Here is a 19143-nt window from a genome sequence, read left to right on the forward strand (position 1 = left end):
TCAGGAGCCAGCTGTCATAGCAGCACTTTGCAGTAAGCTGAACGGATAGTGAAATCTAATTTCAGTAGACCAGGTCTTTGCTGGATTACTGTTTCCCTGGAAGTTAGGGGGTAGGGGGGGATATGACACACTTAACAGGAAATTTGACCAAATTAAATTTCCTGTGGGTGTAATTATGGTTGAAACTATTGATAAAATGAAAGTACACAACTCAACAAAATGCATAACATAGGTCTAGCAATCTTTTCATGTTTTTATGTGGAAATTTTAGGTATTATACATTTTTTATCATTCCAATAACCCTAACCCTAACCCTAACCCTAACAAACAAAATGAGTTGGTGCAGTAGGCATAGTCTTATTATCCTGGAATTGTCTCAATAATTTTTTATATCTGGAATGTAATCAAGAATTTCTGAATAACGATCCCAAACCCAAATGTCTGTGACTTTATCATCCTGCTCCTTCTCCCAGGCCTCATCATGTCCGCCGTCACCGTCATCATCCTCATCCTGTACTTCGTCATCGACACCTTCGGGGTGCAGGGCCGCAGCTGGGAGGCTGAGTGCACCCCCATCTACATCCAGTACTTTGTCAAGTTCTTCATCATCGGGGTGACGGTGCTAGTGGTGGCAGTGCCCGAGGGGCTTCCCCTGGCCGTCACAATCTCCCTGGCCTACTCCGTCAAGGTGAGGGCAGGGACCCCTTCACACGCTAATGGCTAACCTCACGGGCATTCCTAACGCTAGACATTTAAGTTAGAGAAACACTTGAGTTATATATAATGGCCAATGCTGTATCAGTAATGTTTCAATAATGTAGCATATCCTGCCATAATGTCTCTCTCAAGCAGTTAAGTACATCTTTTTCCTTTGTGTTGCTACTACTCATTTTAGGTACACGGCTATATGGTGCGGATCGTTTGTAGTGGTTCACTTCATACCCTTTTATCTTCTGGTAGAAAATGATGAAGGACAACAACCTGGTGCGTCACCTGGACGCGTGCGAGACCATGGGCAACGCCACGGCCATCTGCTCGGACAAGACGGGCACACTGACCATGAACCGCATGACGGTGGTGCAGGCCTACGTGGGGGACACCCACTACAAGTCCGTCCCCGAGCCCGACGCCATCATGCCCGACACACTGGAGCTCCTGGTCAACAGCATCTCCATCAACTCTGCCTACACCACCAAGATCCTGGTGAGGCTCCCCATGTGCAGACAGGAGGTGTGGTTACTACATGTAGCAGGACCTCTAGACAGGAGGTCTGGTTACTACATGGACCAGGACCACCGGACTGGAGGTCTGGTTACTACATGGACCAGGAACACCTCATGTGGTCATTGGTCCATATGAGCTGTGAATGCAGCACATGCACATTCTGCACATTTTGAAAGACGATTTTTTTTGTTTTTTGTGTTAAAACATTACAACAATTCTAGTAGTTTGTACAATTAATTTCATTTTTCAAATGACAATGATTACAGTGTTGCCGCTTGGTTTCCATCTGTGTGTGGATCTGAATGCAGGGTGAATGCTGCCCCGTTTTCATCCCCACATTCACTCTGTGCCCCCCAACTGGGGGGAGCGTTTCCAATACTGAGTCTGTGTCGGGAGGAAAACGGAATTCACTTCAGCTTTAAATCCTGCAACACAGCCAACAATGGCACCAAATGAATCGGCTCACATTTCCGACTTTGGTTTCACTCACCTGTCGAACCAACTCTGTTATCCAACATCCCATTATTATATTAGTACAAATATGTCTGCTTAGGCTGAGGGAGGCCTTTTCAAGTAGAAAAAGTCCAATGTGTGCACTTTAAAAGCAACGCACTGACATTGCATTAACTAGAGTGTTACTAGATAAATCCTTTTAAAAGAGGGCTGGGTCAGTGTGGGGCAGATTTAATTATGAATTATTAATCAAAAAGACTTTCATCAAAAGTCACTAACACTAGTAATATTATGAATATATTTCACAGTAAATCCAAACCTTGTAACCTTTCTATCATTTCCCGGTTCTCCCCCAGCCCCCCGAGAGAGAGGGAGGCCTCCCGCGTCACGTGGGCAACAAGACGGAGTGCTCCCTGTTGGGTCTGGTGCTGGAGCTCAAGAGGGACTACCAGCCGATCAGGGATGAGATCCCAGAGGAGAAGCTGTACAAGGTGTACACCTTCAATTCCTCCCGGAAGTCCATGAGCACTGTGCTGAAGAATGCAGATGGAAGCTTCCGCATGTACAGCAAAGGGGCCTCCGAGATCATCCTGCGCAAGTAAGCGAGGGCGGTCCCGGCCTGGCACTGTGGCTCAGTCTAAATACAGAATCAGAATCAGAATTACTTTTATTACATCTCATTTTGCAAATACACAAGAGTAAAATTCTCAACAGCCACATAGCAGCAACAATACAAGATAAAGTAAATAAGATGGTAAAAATAAAAACAGTAAAAATACGCCGGAGACGGATGAGCAGTGCCGATCCGGTGGTGATTTGTCCCCGTTTTCTTTTGAATCCTCTTCTCCAAGATGCTCCCACATCCTGGACGCCCAAGGTAAGCCGCGCAACTTCAGCCCCAAGGACCGGGACGACATGGTGCGGCGTGTGATCGAGCCCATGGCCTGTGACGGCCTGCGCACCATCTGCGTGGCCTACCGCGACTTCCCTGCCGGGGCTGGCGAGCCCAACTGGGACAACGAGAACGACATCCTGAACGACCTCACCTGCATCGTGGTGGTGGGCATCGAGGACCCCGTCAGACCAGAGGTAGGAGGCGACCCAAACCCAACCACAAAGCCAGGTTCACATATGAACTCTGGACAATGTCCAGAGGATGAGGTGCAGACATAGTCCAGAGTGGCCCCGTTCATTAGGGGATGCTCGGCCGTAACACAGACTGTACGAGGGAGCTGGCAGGGAAAGCTCTGTTTAATGTCTGATGCAGACGTTCTCCCATACAGCGTCCCCGGGTAATGTGTAGATAAGATCCGGGTGGCAGTACTCATATGTAGGGTCTGACGCCCCCTGATTGGCGAATCAGGGGGCGAACAGTGGAATCAGGGGGCGAACCCCGAACAGTGGTGTCAGTGCCGACTTTATGAGGCCATTACCGGGTCACTGTGTATTGGGATTGGAGAGAATCTTTCCACTATTTACCCCTGAAATTGGTTAGATCAGTGACAAGTGGAAATGTATTGAGAACAAGTTCATTCAAATTCCCTGAAATAATAGAATAACTTGACCACCATTAGTCTTCGCTATACTAAAACATAACGTTGTTTTAGTATAAAGTTGATGTAGCGGCCTGGCATGTGTAAGGCTTACACCTGGACAACTAAACTCAGGCTAAAGATGGAGTAGAGCTCATGTCACTGTTTTATGTTTAGTTTGCAGTAAAGGTGCCAACGATATTGCTCTCCAGCACAGCCCCACTACCAGTGAGGGGGAATCCATAGATGGAAATGTTAGCCGGTCTCCCTGGCAGGGAATCTGTGACTCACTGCCTACCGTTTGTTTGACTGCTTGTTTAAAAGCAGCATCACCATGACAATGAACAGAGTCTAGAGGAGTGGGTGTGATTAGTAGATGGCATGTGGAACATGTCAAAAAATCTGATTGTAGATGAATAACTATTTCATCATTAGAAATAATGATTTCTATTTCCACTATACACATTATTGAACACGGACAATCGATGGATAGAATGAGTTTGGAGCTCATCATGGGAATGTAAAAAGCATCAGGGCTCTGTCACTGAAGCAGTGACAAAACATAGCACAGCACCGGAGTGCTTGATATCATCAGGTTAACAATGCAGGTTGAATCTTGTTCCATGCTGTGGGGTTAAACATAGGTGTGGAGTGGAAATGCACACGGCAAAGCCTCATTAATACACCGGTTTGTTCCGTTTGTTCTGTTTCACAAAAGTATTTGTTTAAAAGGAAGGCAAATAAGTCGACTTGCCAACTGCACAGTTAACATGATTGTCTTGTGCTTCATCCAGACATGGAACATGTTTACCGCAAGTGTTTCTTGGAGGACACTGACATGAGGCATCTCTCTGACTCCTCTAGGTACCCAATGCCATCTCCAAGTGTCAACGTGCTGGCATCACCGTGCGCATGGTCACCGGCGACAACATCAACACGGCCCGCGCCATAGCAACCAAGTGTGGCATCCTGCTGCCCGGGGAGGACTTCTTGTGTATGGAAGGCAAGGACTTCAACCTCCAGATCCGCAATGACAGAGGAGAGGTGAGCCATGCTTCTATCGATGCTATGGAGGAAGGGGGGGGAATAGATTGGTGTCCACCGGTAACTCTGCTAGTGTAGACTCTTGGTCTTGTGGCCTGTGTTTTACGTCGTCGACTAAGATACAGGCCCTGATTTGCCCGGTCGTTTGTTCTTTACAAACTTATTGAACTTGTCTTGCCTCAATTGAACCAAAAGCTTCTGTATACAGTTCAGACAAACGCTACAACAAGTTTCTCTATGGCCCACTTCATTAGTCTGTGGTTACAAAGCAGTCCTCCAGTCCAACATTCAGTTCCTTATCCACATTCAATCGAAAAAAGTAACCAAATTAATGACTGAACAAGTGACCCCGCCCCCAGCGCCCTATTGGAGGACACTGAACAGACAGAATATAGACCAATGCTCTCCCTCCTCCACTCTGCTGTCTTCCTGTACGTCTGCAGGAGTGGGCAGAGCACAAATAATATAATATATTAAATATATTGTATACCCACCATGCTCCATTATAAGAACAGCAATTTGACATGTTTTTTTTTCAAATACAATTTTCTTATATATTTTATTTTTTCTTATATATATATTGTTAAAGGTTTAAATTTGTGCTTTGCCGAATACCATATTTGGATTTGGCTCCTGCAATAACTTAAGCTGCCTCAGTCCATTCATCTAAGATAATGCAACTATTTGCAACTATTGTATATTAAATATATTAGGTATACAAGCACATCTACCGTGAGAAAATAATATACTAACTATTGTGAATGTGTTGTCGAGATATTGATTTGATTCACAGTGGAATGTAACACTTTGCTCTTCTGAACACCAGGTGGAACAAGAGCGACTGGACAAGGTCTGGCCCAACCTGCGTGTCCTGGCCCGGTCCTCACCTACCGACAAACACACCCTGGTTAAAGGTAGGGCAATACTCCACAACGGCATTATTCCACTGTTCCCCTCTGTCACAGAGCTGGGCTATGTTCATAGAGGAAGGACTATTCACCTACCATCTGAGACAGCTTCTGATCGGCAATTAGTTCAGCAGTTAACTGATCAGTTACTGATCAGCAGTTAACCTCTCGCATATCATTATATTTTCTGTGGAGATTTGCAGTTGCAGTTGTGATAGGTGATATAGTGTTATAACTAAGTGATGTTATTTAATGACGCTAGTGTCAGGGTCTTTCAGTACAAATAGTGTAAAAATTTTATATTAGGCAAGATTATTGCCAAAAAAAAATGTGTACGCCTCCATTCGCAGGCATTCGGCTCGATCTATTGAACTCAAAAACGTTTAAAGATCTACGTTGTAGATACAATCTGGATGATTTAGAATCTAGATATTTATTAAGTGTAAACGATGCCAATGTGGTGTTGAAACAATGGCAACGTTTCAACCTTACCAAAAGATCACTTCTTGTTCCAATCCGACAGCTAGAGAGATCTATTGACTCTGTAAGGTTCATGTGGTTCGGTCTACATGTTCCCCCTATGAATGAGCTGTTCTCCCTGTGGTGCAGGCATCATCGACAGTACCGTGGGGGAGACCAGACAGGTGGTGGCAGTGACCGGAGACGGCACCAACGACGGGCCCGCTCTCAAGAAAGCCGACGTTGGATTTGCTATGGTACCAGTAGCTAGGGTCTTACCCATGATGACTCTGTAGAGCATTGTTGAGGCACCTCCTTTCATTCCCATTTAAAAATATGCTTAGGATTTTAAGGACATTTGTAGCCTGATAATCACCCTAAATGTCTATTTCGCTTGACCTCATAATGCCCCGTAATCCACAACATCAGAACATTTCAACATGGGGCAGGGTTTCATGGCACTGGAACCTAAAAGTTCCTTTCTGTTCCGAGGTCTTCTGCAGCTCCTGATTGATGCAGACCGAGCCCACCTGCTGTCTGCATCTGCACTGTCTTGATCCTCGGGATGTTCCTCTGTGTCCCTCAGGGTATCGCTGGCACTGACGTGGCCAAGGAGGCCTCCGACATCATCCTCACCGACGACAACTTCAGCAGCATCGTGAAGGCGGTGATGTGGGGGAGGAACGTCTACGACAGCATCTCCAAGTTCCTGCAGTTCCAGCTGACTGTCAATGTGGTGGCGGTGATCGTGGCCTTCACCGGGGCCTGCATCACCCAGGTGAGCAGCCAGACCCCACCCGATGCATCCATGTAATGACACGCATCTGGTAACCAAGCTAAAGCTGTATTAGCTGCTGTCCTGACATTACATTATGTTGTATATAAATGTATAAAAATAAATGGATAGAATAGAAGTGAATATAAAAAATATATATTTAATATTTTTTCAGATTGTTTAAGCTTTAACTTGCCATTTTGGCGTGTGTGTGTGTGTATATAAATGTGTGTGTGTGTGTGTGTGTGTGTGTATTTATTTATCGCATTAGATGCACAGTCCTTAATGTTGTTGTTGAAGCCCATGCGTTGTAACACTGTAACAACCGGCCCCGTAGGGTGGAGGCTGTATGTTTGCCTTGCTAGCTACCCCATGTGTCCAATCAAAACTATTCACACGATGGTCTACTACATCAACATCAAGTTGGTGATGTAATAAATTGCATTTGGATTCACTGATATTCACGAGTCATCTGAAAACACTGGTGGTATACATGTTCCCGTTCAGGAAGGGAAAACCATGCCTGTATCTCCATAAAGGGGCTCAAAGAGTTCTGCTATACTGTCGGGAATGACAGGATGACAGGAGACTCATTGCTCTTAATGCAGCCACCCAGAGGTGTGTGTTAAATGACCCCGTTAGGCGTTCCCCCGGGGCCCTACTCTGCGTGGGCACATCATCTCAGACCGCAGGAGGACGACCCAGTCGTCAAGGTGACGGCTAATGGAGATCCTTGTACCAGAAATATAACCGTCCGGCCCTGCCCCCCCCCTCTCCAGGACTCTCCTCTGAAGGCGGTGCAGATGCTGTGGGTCAACCTGATCATGGACACACTGGCCTCCCTGGCCCTGGCCACCGAGCCCCCCACCGAGTCTCTGCTGCTGCGCCGACCCTACGGCCGCAACAAGCCCCTCATCTCCCGCACCATGATGAAGAACATCCTGGGACACGCCATCTACCAGCTCGTCATCATCTTCACCCTCCTCTTCGCTGGTGAGTCAGATGGAAGAGAGAGGGACTCTCTCTCTCTCTCGCTCCTTTTCTCTCACCCCCTTTTTCTCACTCCTAGCTCTTTCTCTCCCTCGCTCACTCTCACGATCTCTCCATCTGTATCTTGCTCTCTCTCTGTATCTGTCTCGGTCTCTCTGTCTCTCACACACACACACTCACCCTTTTTTCCCCCACCCCCCCCCCCACCCCCATAGGTGAGAAGATCTTTGACATTGACAGCGGCCGCAACGCGCCGCTGCACTCGCCCCCGTCCGAGCACTACACCATTGTCTTCAACGTCTTCGTCATGATGCAGCTGTTCAACGAGATCAATGCCCGCAAGATCCACGGGGAGAGGAACGTGTTCGAGGGCATCTACCGCAACCCCATCTTCTGCAGCGTGGTCCTGGGAACCTTCGTCCTGCAGGCAGGTCCTCACACGGGCTGGTCCTCATGAGCAGGTCCTCACACGGGCTGGTCCTCATGAGCAGGTCCTCACACGGGCTGGTCCTCATGAGCAGGTCCTCACACGGGCTGGTCCTCATGAGCAGGTCCTCACACGGGCTGGTCCTCATGAGCAGGTCCTCACACGGGCTGGTCCTCATGAGCAGGTCCTCACACGGGCTGGTCCTCATGAGCAGGTCCTCACACGGGCTGGTCCTCATGAGCAGAGACCATCACGGGCTGGTCCTCATGAGCAGAGACCATCACGGGCTCCTCCTCATGAGCAGACACCAGCGTCCCACTGGAGAAGTGTAATGTCCGTTTCCTGTCTGTTCCGTAGATTATCATCGTACAGTTTGGAGGGAAGCCCTTCTCCTGCACAGCCCTCACCATCGACCAGTGGCTGTGGTGCGTGTTCATCGGCGTGGGAGAGCTCCTGTGGGGACAGGTAAGAGTGTGTGTGTGTGTGTGTGTGTGTGTGTGTGTGTGTGTGTGTGTGTGTGTGTGTGTTGTGTGTGAGTGTTGACGACACGTTGTGGGGAAACTCCACTTTTGATCCTCACACACAGCAGAACAGAACTGTGTAATCCTCATCACCATGGTAATGAACTCTGTCTGTGAATGTGGGGCAACTCCTACTTACAAAACCCTCAGGAACAAAGAACTCCACATTCCAGTCCCATTGTGATGATAAGCCAACATGCACATAGAGGAAATATAGCTATAAAGCCACAGGAAAACCTGCTTGATGTAGGACCAAAAATGGATGGCATATGATGTTCTATAAGAGCGTTGGGTTCACGCGGAGGCCAGATACTGCGTGGGATATGAATATGAGATGGCAACGACCTGAGGCAGGTGACGGGTATCTTTTTCGGTGCTTTGATCAGCGGAGGCTTCAGACTTTGTTCAAGGCTGAACTGAGTTCCTCAGCTAGGAGCTGGATGCTGTGTGATGAGCGACTGAAAGAAGAGTTTCCATATGAACAAGCTCTCTATCACTCTTAGTTCCTCATAGTATGTGTTAACTAGTGAGTTTTAACTCTCCATCACCCTAAGTGTGTGTGTTAACTTTCCATCACCCTTAGTTCTCATTAGTGTGTTATTACATTTCTTGAGGTGTTTGCTACTACCAGTAACCCAGGCCGAAAATGCTAATGTTCAATGTGCAAATATTGTGAAAATGGTAGCTTATTAACAAACTGACTGTTGGTATACACCAGTGACTTTTCAATGATTACCCGAGCATGACCTAGCAGTCATCAACACACCAACTCATCAGCATGATCATTCAAACCCGCCCCGTCTTAAATAGACGGTTGCCAGGCCAGGTCTGCTGGAGGGCGGAGCTTGGTCTGGCTCCTGGGCCATCTTTGACCATCATTAGGTCCTAAACAATAATGATAACATAACAGACCTAACAACATATGTGATATCAACATGATAACAGATCTTACAACACCCATGGTGTGTGTGTGTGTGTGTGTGTGTGTGTGTGTGTGTGTGTGTGTGTGTGTGTGTGTGTGTGTGTGTGTGTGTGTGTGTGTGTGTGTGTGTGTGTGTGTGTGTTCCCAGCTGATCACCGCCATCCCCACCCACCGCCTTAAGTTCCTGATGGAGGCGGGCCACAGCAGCACCAAGGAGCAGATCCAGCAGGAGGGCCTGAACGAAGGCACCGACGAGATCGACCACGCAGAGATGGAGCTCCGCAGGGGCCAGATACTCTGGTTCAGGGGCCTCAACCGCATCCAGACCCAGGTATACAGCACCGCCCGCGGGGACCTCCATTGGTGGCCCTTCAGCTTCCCTGAATGATCGATCGATTGTGTTTGCAGATCCTCGCTACGATCAGACATGATTCCAGTGGGTGTGGTCTTAATGTTGTCAATGGGCTGGGTCCGCTCTGATATAGTGGTTGGTTTAGTACTGCAGTACACCTTGATCCAGGCATGGGGACAGAATCTCAATGCCGTGCAAAAAGTTCCTAGATGTTATTGTTTTTTAAAGTTCACGATTTTCAGTTGACTTGACGACCACAGGTTGCTGTTGATAAACTGTAGAATTGGAAACATTTGTATTTAGTGAAACCCGTGAAACGTTTGCCGTTTCTTTGTGGGTTCCTTGGCACCGTCTCTCCATAGGCAGCAGTAAGGCTCCTCTCCAGGCTCTGTACACGTCCTTCATGGCCGTGTGCAGAGAAGAACAGGCTGCAGCCTCCAGGAACTGGATCTACTGCTAACGCACCCCCACACACAAGCACTCACACACACCTACCCACCTGTAAACCCACCCACCCACACGCATACATCCACCTACCCACCTTTGGTAGGCTCTGGTAGGTTCTGGTATGCTCTGGTACACTTTGGTAGGCTTTGATACACTCTGGTAGGCTTTGATAGGTTCGAGTAGGTTCTGGTAAGCTCTGGTAGGTTCAGGTAGGCTCTGATATGTTCTGGTAGGTTCTGGAAGGCTCTGGTAGGCTCTGGCTTGCTGTACTTTGCAGCTGGGGTTCTCTGAACACATGGTTTGGTGGTGTGAAATGACAGCCGTTTTTATTTCACTGAGACGCAAAGAGAAAGACGCAAAGACGATGTTGAAGAGAGCGGCTGAGGGGGGCTAGGGAAGCCAACAAAAGGATGCAAGTTAATTAGCTTCTTATCTTTCTCCCCTCGCCTCGCTCCCAATCTATTCTAATCCTGGTGTGTAATTGCTGTGACTTTTCTAATTGTGCCATCGCATGCCTGGCTGATTTTACACTGAAGAAAAATAAATTACACAAGTAGCACTTCATGTCAAAACTTTCACTTGCGCAAAAGTAATTTGCATACCTGCCAGATAAATGTATCTTAAAGGAGAACCAGCCCTCAAGAGCGTGCCTTCATTAGCTGTCTCCCTCCCTCTCTCTCTAAACACATAGCCTGGTACTATCTCTTTAATGTCGCCCTCTCTCTCTAAACACATAGCCTGGTACTGTCTCTTTAATGTCCCCCTCTCGCTCTAAATACATTGCCTCGCATAGGCTGATACTGGCCCTTTAATGAGGGTCAGGTTCTGTTCATCTTTGGAGGTCTACCAGGGGCCCTGTTGGCTACCTACACTCCTTTAGGTCATTTCCCATAGCTTTTCAAGAGGAAGTCTGTCAATACACACGCTTGTCTAGCATTGCTAGGTCACGTTATCCTCATGGGTCACACATGGACCTTAAAAACAGAAAGAGTCAACAGAGCTGCAATTAAACCTTTAAATCTGAGTCTCCATGACATTTCCCTGGCAGAGTTTGTCTAATTATAACATTATCTTCCACATCAAGAAACGTATAATTTTGCTGAATGAATGTCATCGGTACAAGACGATGATTATGACATTCAAGTCCGACTAGGCAGGAGCAGTTGAGTGGGTTCTCCAGATGGATGAGGTGGCCTGACAATTTTTTTTTTACTTTTATTATAACATCACTTTATTATGTACAATCTAATTTACAGATTAAATTACTAATGTACAAGTCCAGATTGTATGTAGTGGTGTAACAAGATCCTGTTTGTTTAGTCTGGTATTGGAAACGGCACCGTGTCGCTCCTGGCTCGGACGTAGTCGGTCCTTCTCCACTGCCTCATCCTCCACTTCCCTTCCTACGTCAAATCTGTTCAGCAGTGTGAAACTCAACTGGCTGAGATGTTATGTCACCTGCACCTGCTGCTGTCAATATCTCTACCACACAATCCTCCCAATACAGAGTCTTTGATATCAGCTGCTGCTGTCAATAGCTCTACCACACAATCCTCCCAATACAGAGTCTTTGATATCACCTGCTACTGTCAATATCTCTACCACGCAATGTTCCGTATCTCGCAGAAGAAGTGCTGTTCAATGTTCAATCCTCCCTGATTGCAAAATAAGTTCAAATGATTTTTCCCACGTCCACATATGTTCATTTAGAAGTTCAAAGAAAACCCCCTTGTTCTTCCACTTGTTTTCTCTGCCTCTTTCGCCTCTCTCTGTCCCTCTGACTATACTCTCGGCTCTCCTCTAATGACCAACCTCTTTTCTTCCACGTCCATTGCATCTGCTTCCTCCTCGGTCTAGATGAGCTCTCTCCAGACGGGAGGGGAGCCCGTTTCCTCTCCAGACTAACCTCCTGCTGCTCCTAACTCTACTGTGGCTGTGTCCTCCTGTAGATGGACGTGGTGTACACCTTCCAGACAGGCCAGGCGGCCGTGCCGGGGGCACTGCGCCGCCAGCCCTCCGTCGTCAGCCAGCACAACGACTCTGCACCGCCCAAATCTGTCTCTAGCCCCTCCCACGTTGGGCTTAGCCCCTCCTCCTCTCTGACCTATCCGAGCGGGGTCCTGCCTCTTCCAACTACTACTACTACTACCGCTCCCTCCTCCTCTTCTGCAGGCAGTGAGTGGCTGGCCTGAGGGCCGGCTAACCGGACTCTGCTCTGTCTGCTGTGTTGCTCCCCTCTGGTGACTGTGGCACTGCTGAATGCTGCATGACTGAACCACTCATGGCCTGCTTAGTCGTTCTTTGTGAGGGGCGAGGTCTGGATGGTGGTTGTAATGACACTGCTCTCCTCATTTCCAATCCATACTCCTGCTTGTTCTTCATTTACTAACCCCCCTCCCCCCCAGTATCCTCCCGTAATGCCGTCCGGCTCCCTACTGCATCTGCTTCTTGCCCTGTAGAGTTTTCATGCCCCCAGTGGGACTCGCTGGCTCCACTTCAACTACCCTTGTTGCCCTGTTGAACCGACCCTGCCCCTCTCCTCTGACCCCTTGTGGTGGATTTTGTTAGATCAGCGGGCCTAGCACTAGGGCCTAGCACTAGCACTAGAGCCTAGCCCTAGAACAGTGGGCCTTCTCTCCCATACCACCCAGCAGGGCCAACCAAACATTGACTAGATATATATAAGGACCAAGCGATACTCTTAAGTACATCATAAAACGGCCATGTTTACTCTGAACCTGACATGAAGCTGAAATTGCAGTACAGAAATGGAGTGTTGTCAAGTTATTATTTACACATGCATATGCGTTTGCCCAAAGGGGCCAAATGCACATGCATGTGTAATGGACTATGAACCTTCTAAAGACGACATTTTCGTTATGGTTCACCAGTGCAGCTCAGCAGAGCAGCCATTTTAATCTAAACTGACATTTTCAGCTTATTGTAGAATGTCTATAATGTCTATAATTAAAATTACTTTCTAGATTTAATCGGTAGCCATTGCAGGGAAGCGAGAATAGCGGAGATGGTGGGAATCGGGCCGTTTCTCAATACCAAGTACGCGGACTACGTTCTCGCGGACTTGGAAGTCCGTACTTGGCAAGTCCGGACTTTCAAGTACGGACTTCCGAGAACGCGAGTACGCACCTGCAATTGGAACAGCAGCGGACTCGATGATGCATTCTGGGATATTTAACGGTCCCAAGTCCACACGAGTCACCTCCGATGCATCCTCGGTAGAACGGCCTCATCGAGAACGCATCGAGAACACTTCCGGGTTTTACGACAGTACTCGCGTTCTCGCGTACTTGGAATTGGAACAGTGCTTGGGCTACCACTGATGACGTTTATCGAGAACGCAAGTACACGAGAACACACGAGAACGCGAATTGAGAAACGGCCCTAGTGTAGGCTGTGTTCTTCTAGTTGAGGACAGAGGGACTCTGAAAGCAGAGCTGCAGGAGTCCAGCAGAGAACAGCAGGAGAGACGAGATGATCAGTTCTGGTATTCCAAACATATTTGTGCTTGTGTGAACCTTTTTGAGTGTACTATCCAGTCCATAGATTTGTGTTGTGTCTATTTTGATCACTCATCTTGGTTGCATGAGATTATTGTATGTAGGGCTTGGGCAATAATTCAATATAATCATAATTGCATTGGTATTTTTTTGATAGTTACAGGACTTTAGGACACAATTTCATCATGATACAAAATCCCGACAAAAAATTAAGCAATTTTCTGGTAATATAAAACGTATTGCGTAGCAGTTCAATGTGAAAAACCTTGATTGGAATCTTGATCATTTTAAAGTAGGATTTTAATTCTTAAACTGATAATGTAAAATCTACTGATACATTGTTTGAGAATTATGATAGCAGATGATTTAATGTCGCTCAGCCCTCTGCAAGGCGTCTGTGCATGATGATATGTGTGTTGTGTGTGCTGGCGTGTTGTGGTGTGACGTAGCCGACCCGATGTGCTCCTACATCTTGGGTTGAAGTTGCATCCTCGTCTTGAATGTCAAGTTGATCCATTCCATGCAATGTGTACTGGATTGTTGTTGTTGTTGTAGCTGTTGTTTGCACATTGGTATGTTTTTGCCCAAATGACCCTTTTCCATAAAGCATCCTCTCCATAACACCTGTTTGTTCCCAGGTTCACAGGTTTGTTCCCCCCCCCCCCCCCCCCCCATTCATCCTCCCTCACGCCAAGAGACCTCATCACAAGCACACACTAATCCCCCTCTCTCCCCACCTCTCCCTCCCTCTCCCCCTCTCTCCCTCTCTCTTCCCCTCTCTGGTGAACTCTCAGATTAAGGTGGTGAATGCGTTCCGGAGCTCCCTGTACGAGGGACTAGAGAACCCAGAATCACGCAACTCCATCCACAGCTTCATGGCCCACCCTGACTTCGCGTCGCTGTCCTCAGACAACGAGGACCCCATCCCCACCATCCAGGAGACGGGTGACGAGATCACCGGGCCCTAGCTGGACCTCCCTCCACCATACTCTCACCTTCCATGATTGGGCTTTATCTATATACATGTCTATATATATATATATACATGTCTATATATATATATATATATATATATATATATATATATATATACATGTCTATATATATATATATATATATATATATATATATATATATTGTTTATACACTATGTTTTTTTTTTTTTGCTCAGCCCTTATGTCTTTATATCATCGGTCTCTTTAAGTCCCCCAACCCTCTGGTGATTCTCATTCATTCACCAAACTTATGAAGCGGTCCTTCCCCTCGCCCTCCCCTGCCAACAGGCTGTTGGGGCCCTCACGCGCACCAACACATCACCTGGAGTCCATCTGGGCCCCCTTTTAAATGTTCCTTTTCCATCGGTATCCCGGTGACCTCTGTTTTTAATTCAGTCCGAGTTTTTGTCTGGGATTGAAGAATAGCACGTCTGCTTGTTGTACACCTTCTCAATGCTCTGGAATGACACTACTAGAGCTTATCCTTTAAGAAGAACACGTCAGGCTTTGATTCTTCAGCACAAACCCCTTTTGGTTTCTTATCCAACAGATGAGTGGTTGACTGATGCTTAAAATACAGAATATGTATAAGGATTCTGTATAGCTTTCAACTGTCCAAATGTTATGTATTGTCCCCAGGAATATTCCTATTGTCTTTTTATAATTTATAGTTTTCTCTGCAAAGACAGGACTATGCTTAATGTGTTGTCAGACTAAGTAGAACTAATAGGCTTCTCTGCATTAGGATCGCAGCATAGGGAAGGTGTTAGAGCATTTGATTTGCTTCTTTATTTCTAGTTTTTGTATTGTTTTGCCTAAATTTGGTGTGCACATTTTTTTTTATTTTAAGTGTGATGGTAGAGTTTTTATATTTTAATTTGTATCCATTCCTAGCCCCTCTTGTGTGTGTATAGGGGGGGGGGGGCTTTTACCTTTTTATTGTTTGTGTTGTTACATAGGATTTTAGAAATGCTATTGAGTATTTAATGCAAGCAACATTCACCTTGTGTACAATATAAATATGAATTTTTTCTCTAATTTGTCAAATAACAAGTCAATCGTAAGAGTGTTTCCATCCACCTACGTTGTTGTCTGCGGGCTGCGGTTTGAATCTACACGTGATCAAACAAAGCCGTAGGAATACAATATCTTTAAATGATTCCTCTACTGTCAGCTGTCCTCTAGGTGTAACTCAGAGCCATATTTCAAAAGTGGTAAGTGACTTCATATCCTTTTTTTGTCCTGACCCCTGCTCTCCCATCATAACCTTAAAGTGAAGAGTAGAGCTCCAGTTGTCCTCCCATCATAACCCTGAGGGGAAGAGTAGAGCTCCAGTTGTCCTCCCATCATAACCCTGAGGTGAAGAGTCGAGCTCCAGTTGTCACTGCCGAACTAGGTTTAAAGGACCTCAGCAATGTTTACATAAAGTAATGTCAGTGACGATTTCCCGTCTTCTGATCAGTCCTTTGGGCCCTTGTCTGAGTCTTATGTGCTCTATTTAACCTAATGGGCAATCTTCTTGCATGATTTTCATAAAAAAACATAACTTTTCCCATTTTTTAAAATCTTCTGTATTTTTATATTAAGTACTTTTTAATATTTTAGAGATACGAATACATATGTAAAGGCGTGAGTCTGGTGTTCGAACACAACATCAATGAACCTGTTGTGGCGTATGTCTTTTACACCTCTATAGTTCTGCCATGCTTCATCTACTCGTCATGTGATGTTGGGCTAAGAAATGACAACTTGTTTACTTGGTGACCATGCTACTTCAATATCAGCAATCTGGTGTCAACTGGGCTTTTTTATTTACACTAGCACCACTTATTACTTCTTAAGAGACACTGGGCTGGTTTATTTCTTAACAGTTCATCTTTATTGGATTTGTACAAATAGCAAGTGAAGCCCCCTTAACAGAGTTTAAAACATGGAGGTTGTATAATTATGAATTGATAGACCAATTCAATATAGTTTTTTTTATCTTGGGATACCAAATGGAGGCTTTAGCTGGTAGATATCGCCAGGCGAGGGGTTTTCAGCTTTCCTTCTTCTTAGCCCAGGAAACCTTTCGAAGAGAGCAGAGCGGTTAACGGCTTGTGGCATCACCTGTTCCTCGTGTTGTGGGTCTAGACTATTGGCTGCCTCAGCATGGTGTCCTCATCTCAACACTCGGTTTACATGCACCTTTCCAAAGGAAATGGTAGATATTTTATCCTTTGTCATCTTCCTCTGCCAAATTTGCCAAAAACATGCTTCTACAAAGAATATACTTTGAAAAGGATATAAAACTATTTAGGCAGCGGTGAAAGAGAAAACGTGGTCCCCAGCTTAGCTTTAAGATTGATCAGTCTGTCAACGTTGTAAAACTACCAGTCTTCATTATAGATTTAGATTTTACATTTGTCGCATGTTGTTAATGGCTTCTTTTTGGCCAGGTCTCTGACACCCATCCCCGCTGCTGTCCTTCACTGTGTCGCTTGGCAGATGTTGCAGAACAGTGTGTGACTCAGGTGGTGGGGACTTGTGTCTCTGGGCGCACTGATGCTAGCTTGACATTCTAACAGACTGACACTCACTCCTGTGCATCATTGTTTTTCCGTGTATGGTTTGGTTTAAGAAACACACATAGTGGCATATGCACAACACTGACGACATGACACCCAGGTCCCTTGTAAGTCTTATGGGGGGGACTGTGCAAAACTCTAATGCTAATTTCTGGATCACATCCTCACAAAAATACTTTATCGTTGTATTTCATTTGACATTTAGTAAAACCTAAAGAAATCTAGAATTTGAAGATGTTATTGCACATCACAACTAAACTTCCAAATTTCTATTGCATAACCATATCCAATATACACAAATCTGATTCTTGAATTTATAATAGCTTCGGTTTTATTTGCACAAAAAAAATAATTTCGTAATATACAAAATATTAGGCACTGGTGTTACTTTTATATAAACATAATAGCATTTATGTCGCATGCAAGACCTATATACAAAACATGGTTATTTAAAGCAATATGTTGGACCTGGTGTGATTGGTATTGTTGTGTTCAGTGTAGCCTAAAGTCACTTTGTATGAAAAAGAAAAAAGACTCCATTTGGATTAAGCTAACTGCTCAATATGTGTTCAGTGTTCTGCATGTTTTTGTATGGAATGAAGTGTCCCAAATGTGACCCACTTTTATACACCCAGTACACACTTAACATGCAAACATACATGCAGACTTAAATGTAAACATATATACTTGCACTGCAAGGTGGAACACACTGAGGAAAGTTAAAACCTTTAGAGAATGACAATGGATGGATTACTGGAAAGACATGGGATCGTTGTTATTCATTGATATAATACAACTTCTACACTAATTCATCACTTCACAATGTTGTGTGAAATTGACATCTGCATTACATACATCATTTATTCAGAATTACTTTTCATTTAAAGCCTTTCAATTCCTTTAATTCTACTATTTGTCAATAATTTGTAAATCATTCCTACACATTTTCTTTTCTTTCAGGCAGTATATTTTTATTATATTTCTTCAGCTTTTTTTGTAAGGTATTTGAGAGCAGACTGTCAGCCACTACTCTTAACATTGGCTATGTCGTTTTTGTGATGGTAATTTGCCCGCATTGTACAACATTTAGGTCTATTAACACAGGGGTTACTAGATTACAGTTTTGTTTTGTTCAGCTCTTGGTCAAAATGATTGACTATAATTCTCCCGATGCAAAGCCCATATAATCATGAACGCTGTTGGCTTACTGAACACTTGTTCTGAAAGCTGCTCCTGCAACAAAACACTATTGTTACCCCGCACCTCAGAGCTGTGTCTCCTACCTTTGTTCATGTCCTTAAGAATCTGACATCTTGATCACACATTAAGGGCTAGAGACTAGAGAAAGATCTTACTAGCACCTCCTGACCACTGAGGTAGGGAGATCTGAGGATTTGGAGCGAATATTCAAGGACAGGATTATGTTTTAAGTGTGTCAACTTATTTCATATTGGTTAAAGACCGGGTAAACCAAAAATAATTATGGGTTTTGAGTTTATAATACCACAGGAAAATATATTATTAACCACCCTGCAAAATTTGAAGGACTAAAAAAATCGCGAAGTATATAAAATTATGCTTCAAAGTTGATGAAAAATGAGCAGTAATCCCTGGCTCAGGACGGTGGGGGCGTGTGCGCTGCAGGCCAGGAAACCACGCCCATCACCGGAGAGGTCCAACGGGCAAGCTAGCTGCAAACTGACAATTCAAATCAGACTCGTGAGCGGTAAAACCATAGACGGGTGAAACCACAGAATGCTAGTGCGCGGTTAATGTATTTATACCTAGAGGGCAGCAGGGGGCGGGTTTATGTGAGTAAGACCGCTTTACGTAACGCGGTCCTCGATGTAGACCCGCCCATTTTAAACCTGCACACAGAACATTCTCTGAGGCCTAGCTCCTCAAGGAAATGATGAATGGGAAAAATATTTTTTACATGTTTTGAGGGACACATTTAAGGCCTAATTAATATGATAAGAAGAAAAATACTGAATTTGGTTTACCCGGTC

At 45.4% G+C, this 19143-nt stretch overlaps 1 protein-coding gene across 1 annotated transcript in view; it reads left to right on the top strand.

Moving 5' to 3' along the window:
• LOC311339262 (plasma membrane calcium-transporting ATPase 1-like) overlaps nt 1-14649 on the top strand; it is a 43363-nt gene extending 28714 nt beyond the window's left edge. The window contains exons 9-21 of the mRNA XM_084464638.1: nt 474-688; nt 961-1203; nt 2034-2275; nt 2529-2766; nt 4074-4253; nt 5080-5167; nt 5771-5877; nt 6207-6398; nt 7175-7388; nt 7601-7812; nt 8170-8277; nt 9404-9586; nt 14367-14649. Of these exons, the coding sequence (XP_084320764.1) occupies nt 474-688; nt 961-1203; nt 2034-2275; nt 2529-2766; nt 4074-4253; nt 5080-5167; nt 5771-5877; nt 6207-6398; nt 7175-7388; nt 7601-7812; nt 8170-8277; nt 9404-9586; nt 14367-14540 (2396 nt within the window). The 3' untranslated portion in view covers nt 14541-14649. The remainder of the gene's footprint in view (nt 1-473; nt 689-960; nt 1204-2033; nt 2276-2528; nt 2767-4073; nt 4254-5079; nt 5168-5770; nt 5878-6206; nt 6399-7174; nt 7389-7600; nt 7813-8169; nt 8278-9403; nt 9587-14366) is intronic.
• The last annotated feature ends 4494 nt before the right edge of the window (nt 14650-19143 follow it).

Source organism: Micromesistius poutassou, assembly GCF_964030765.1.
Source record: "Micromesistius poutassou genome assembly, chromosome: 2".
Classification (NCBI taxonomy): Eukaryota; Metazoa; Chordata; class Actinopteri; order Gadiformes; family Gadidae; genus Micromesistius; species Micromesistius poutassou.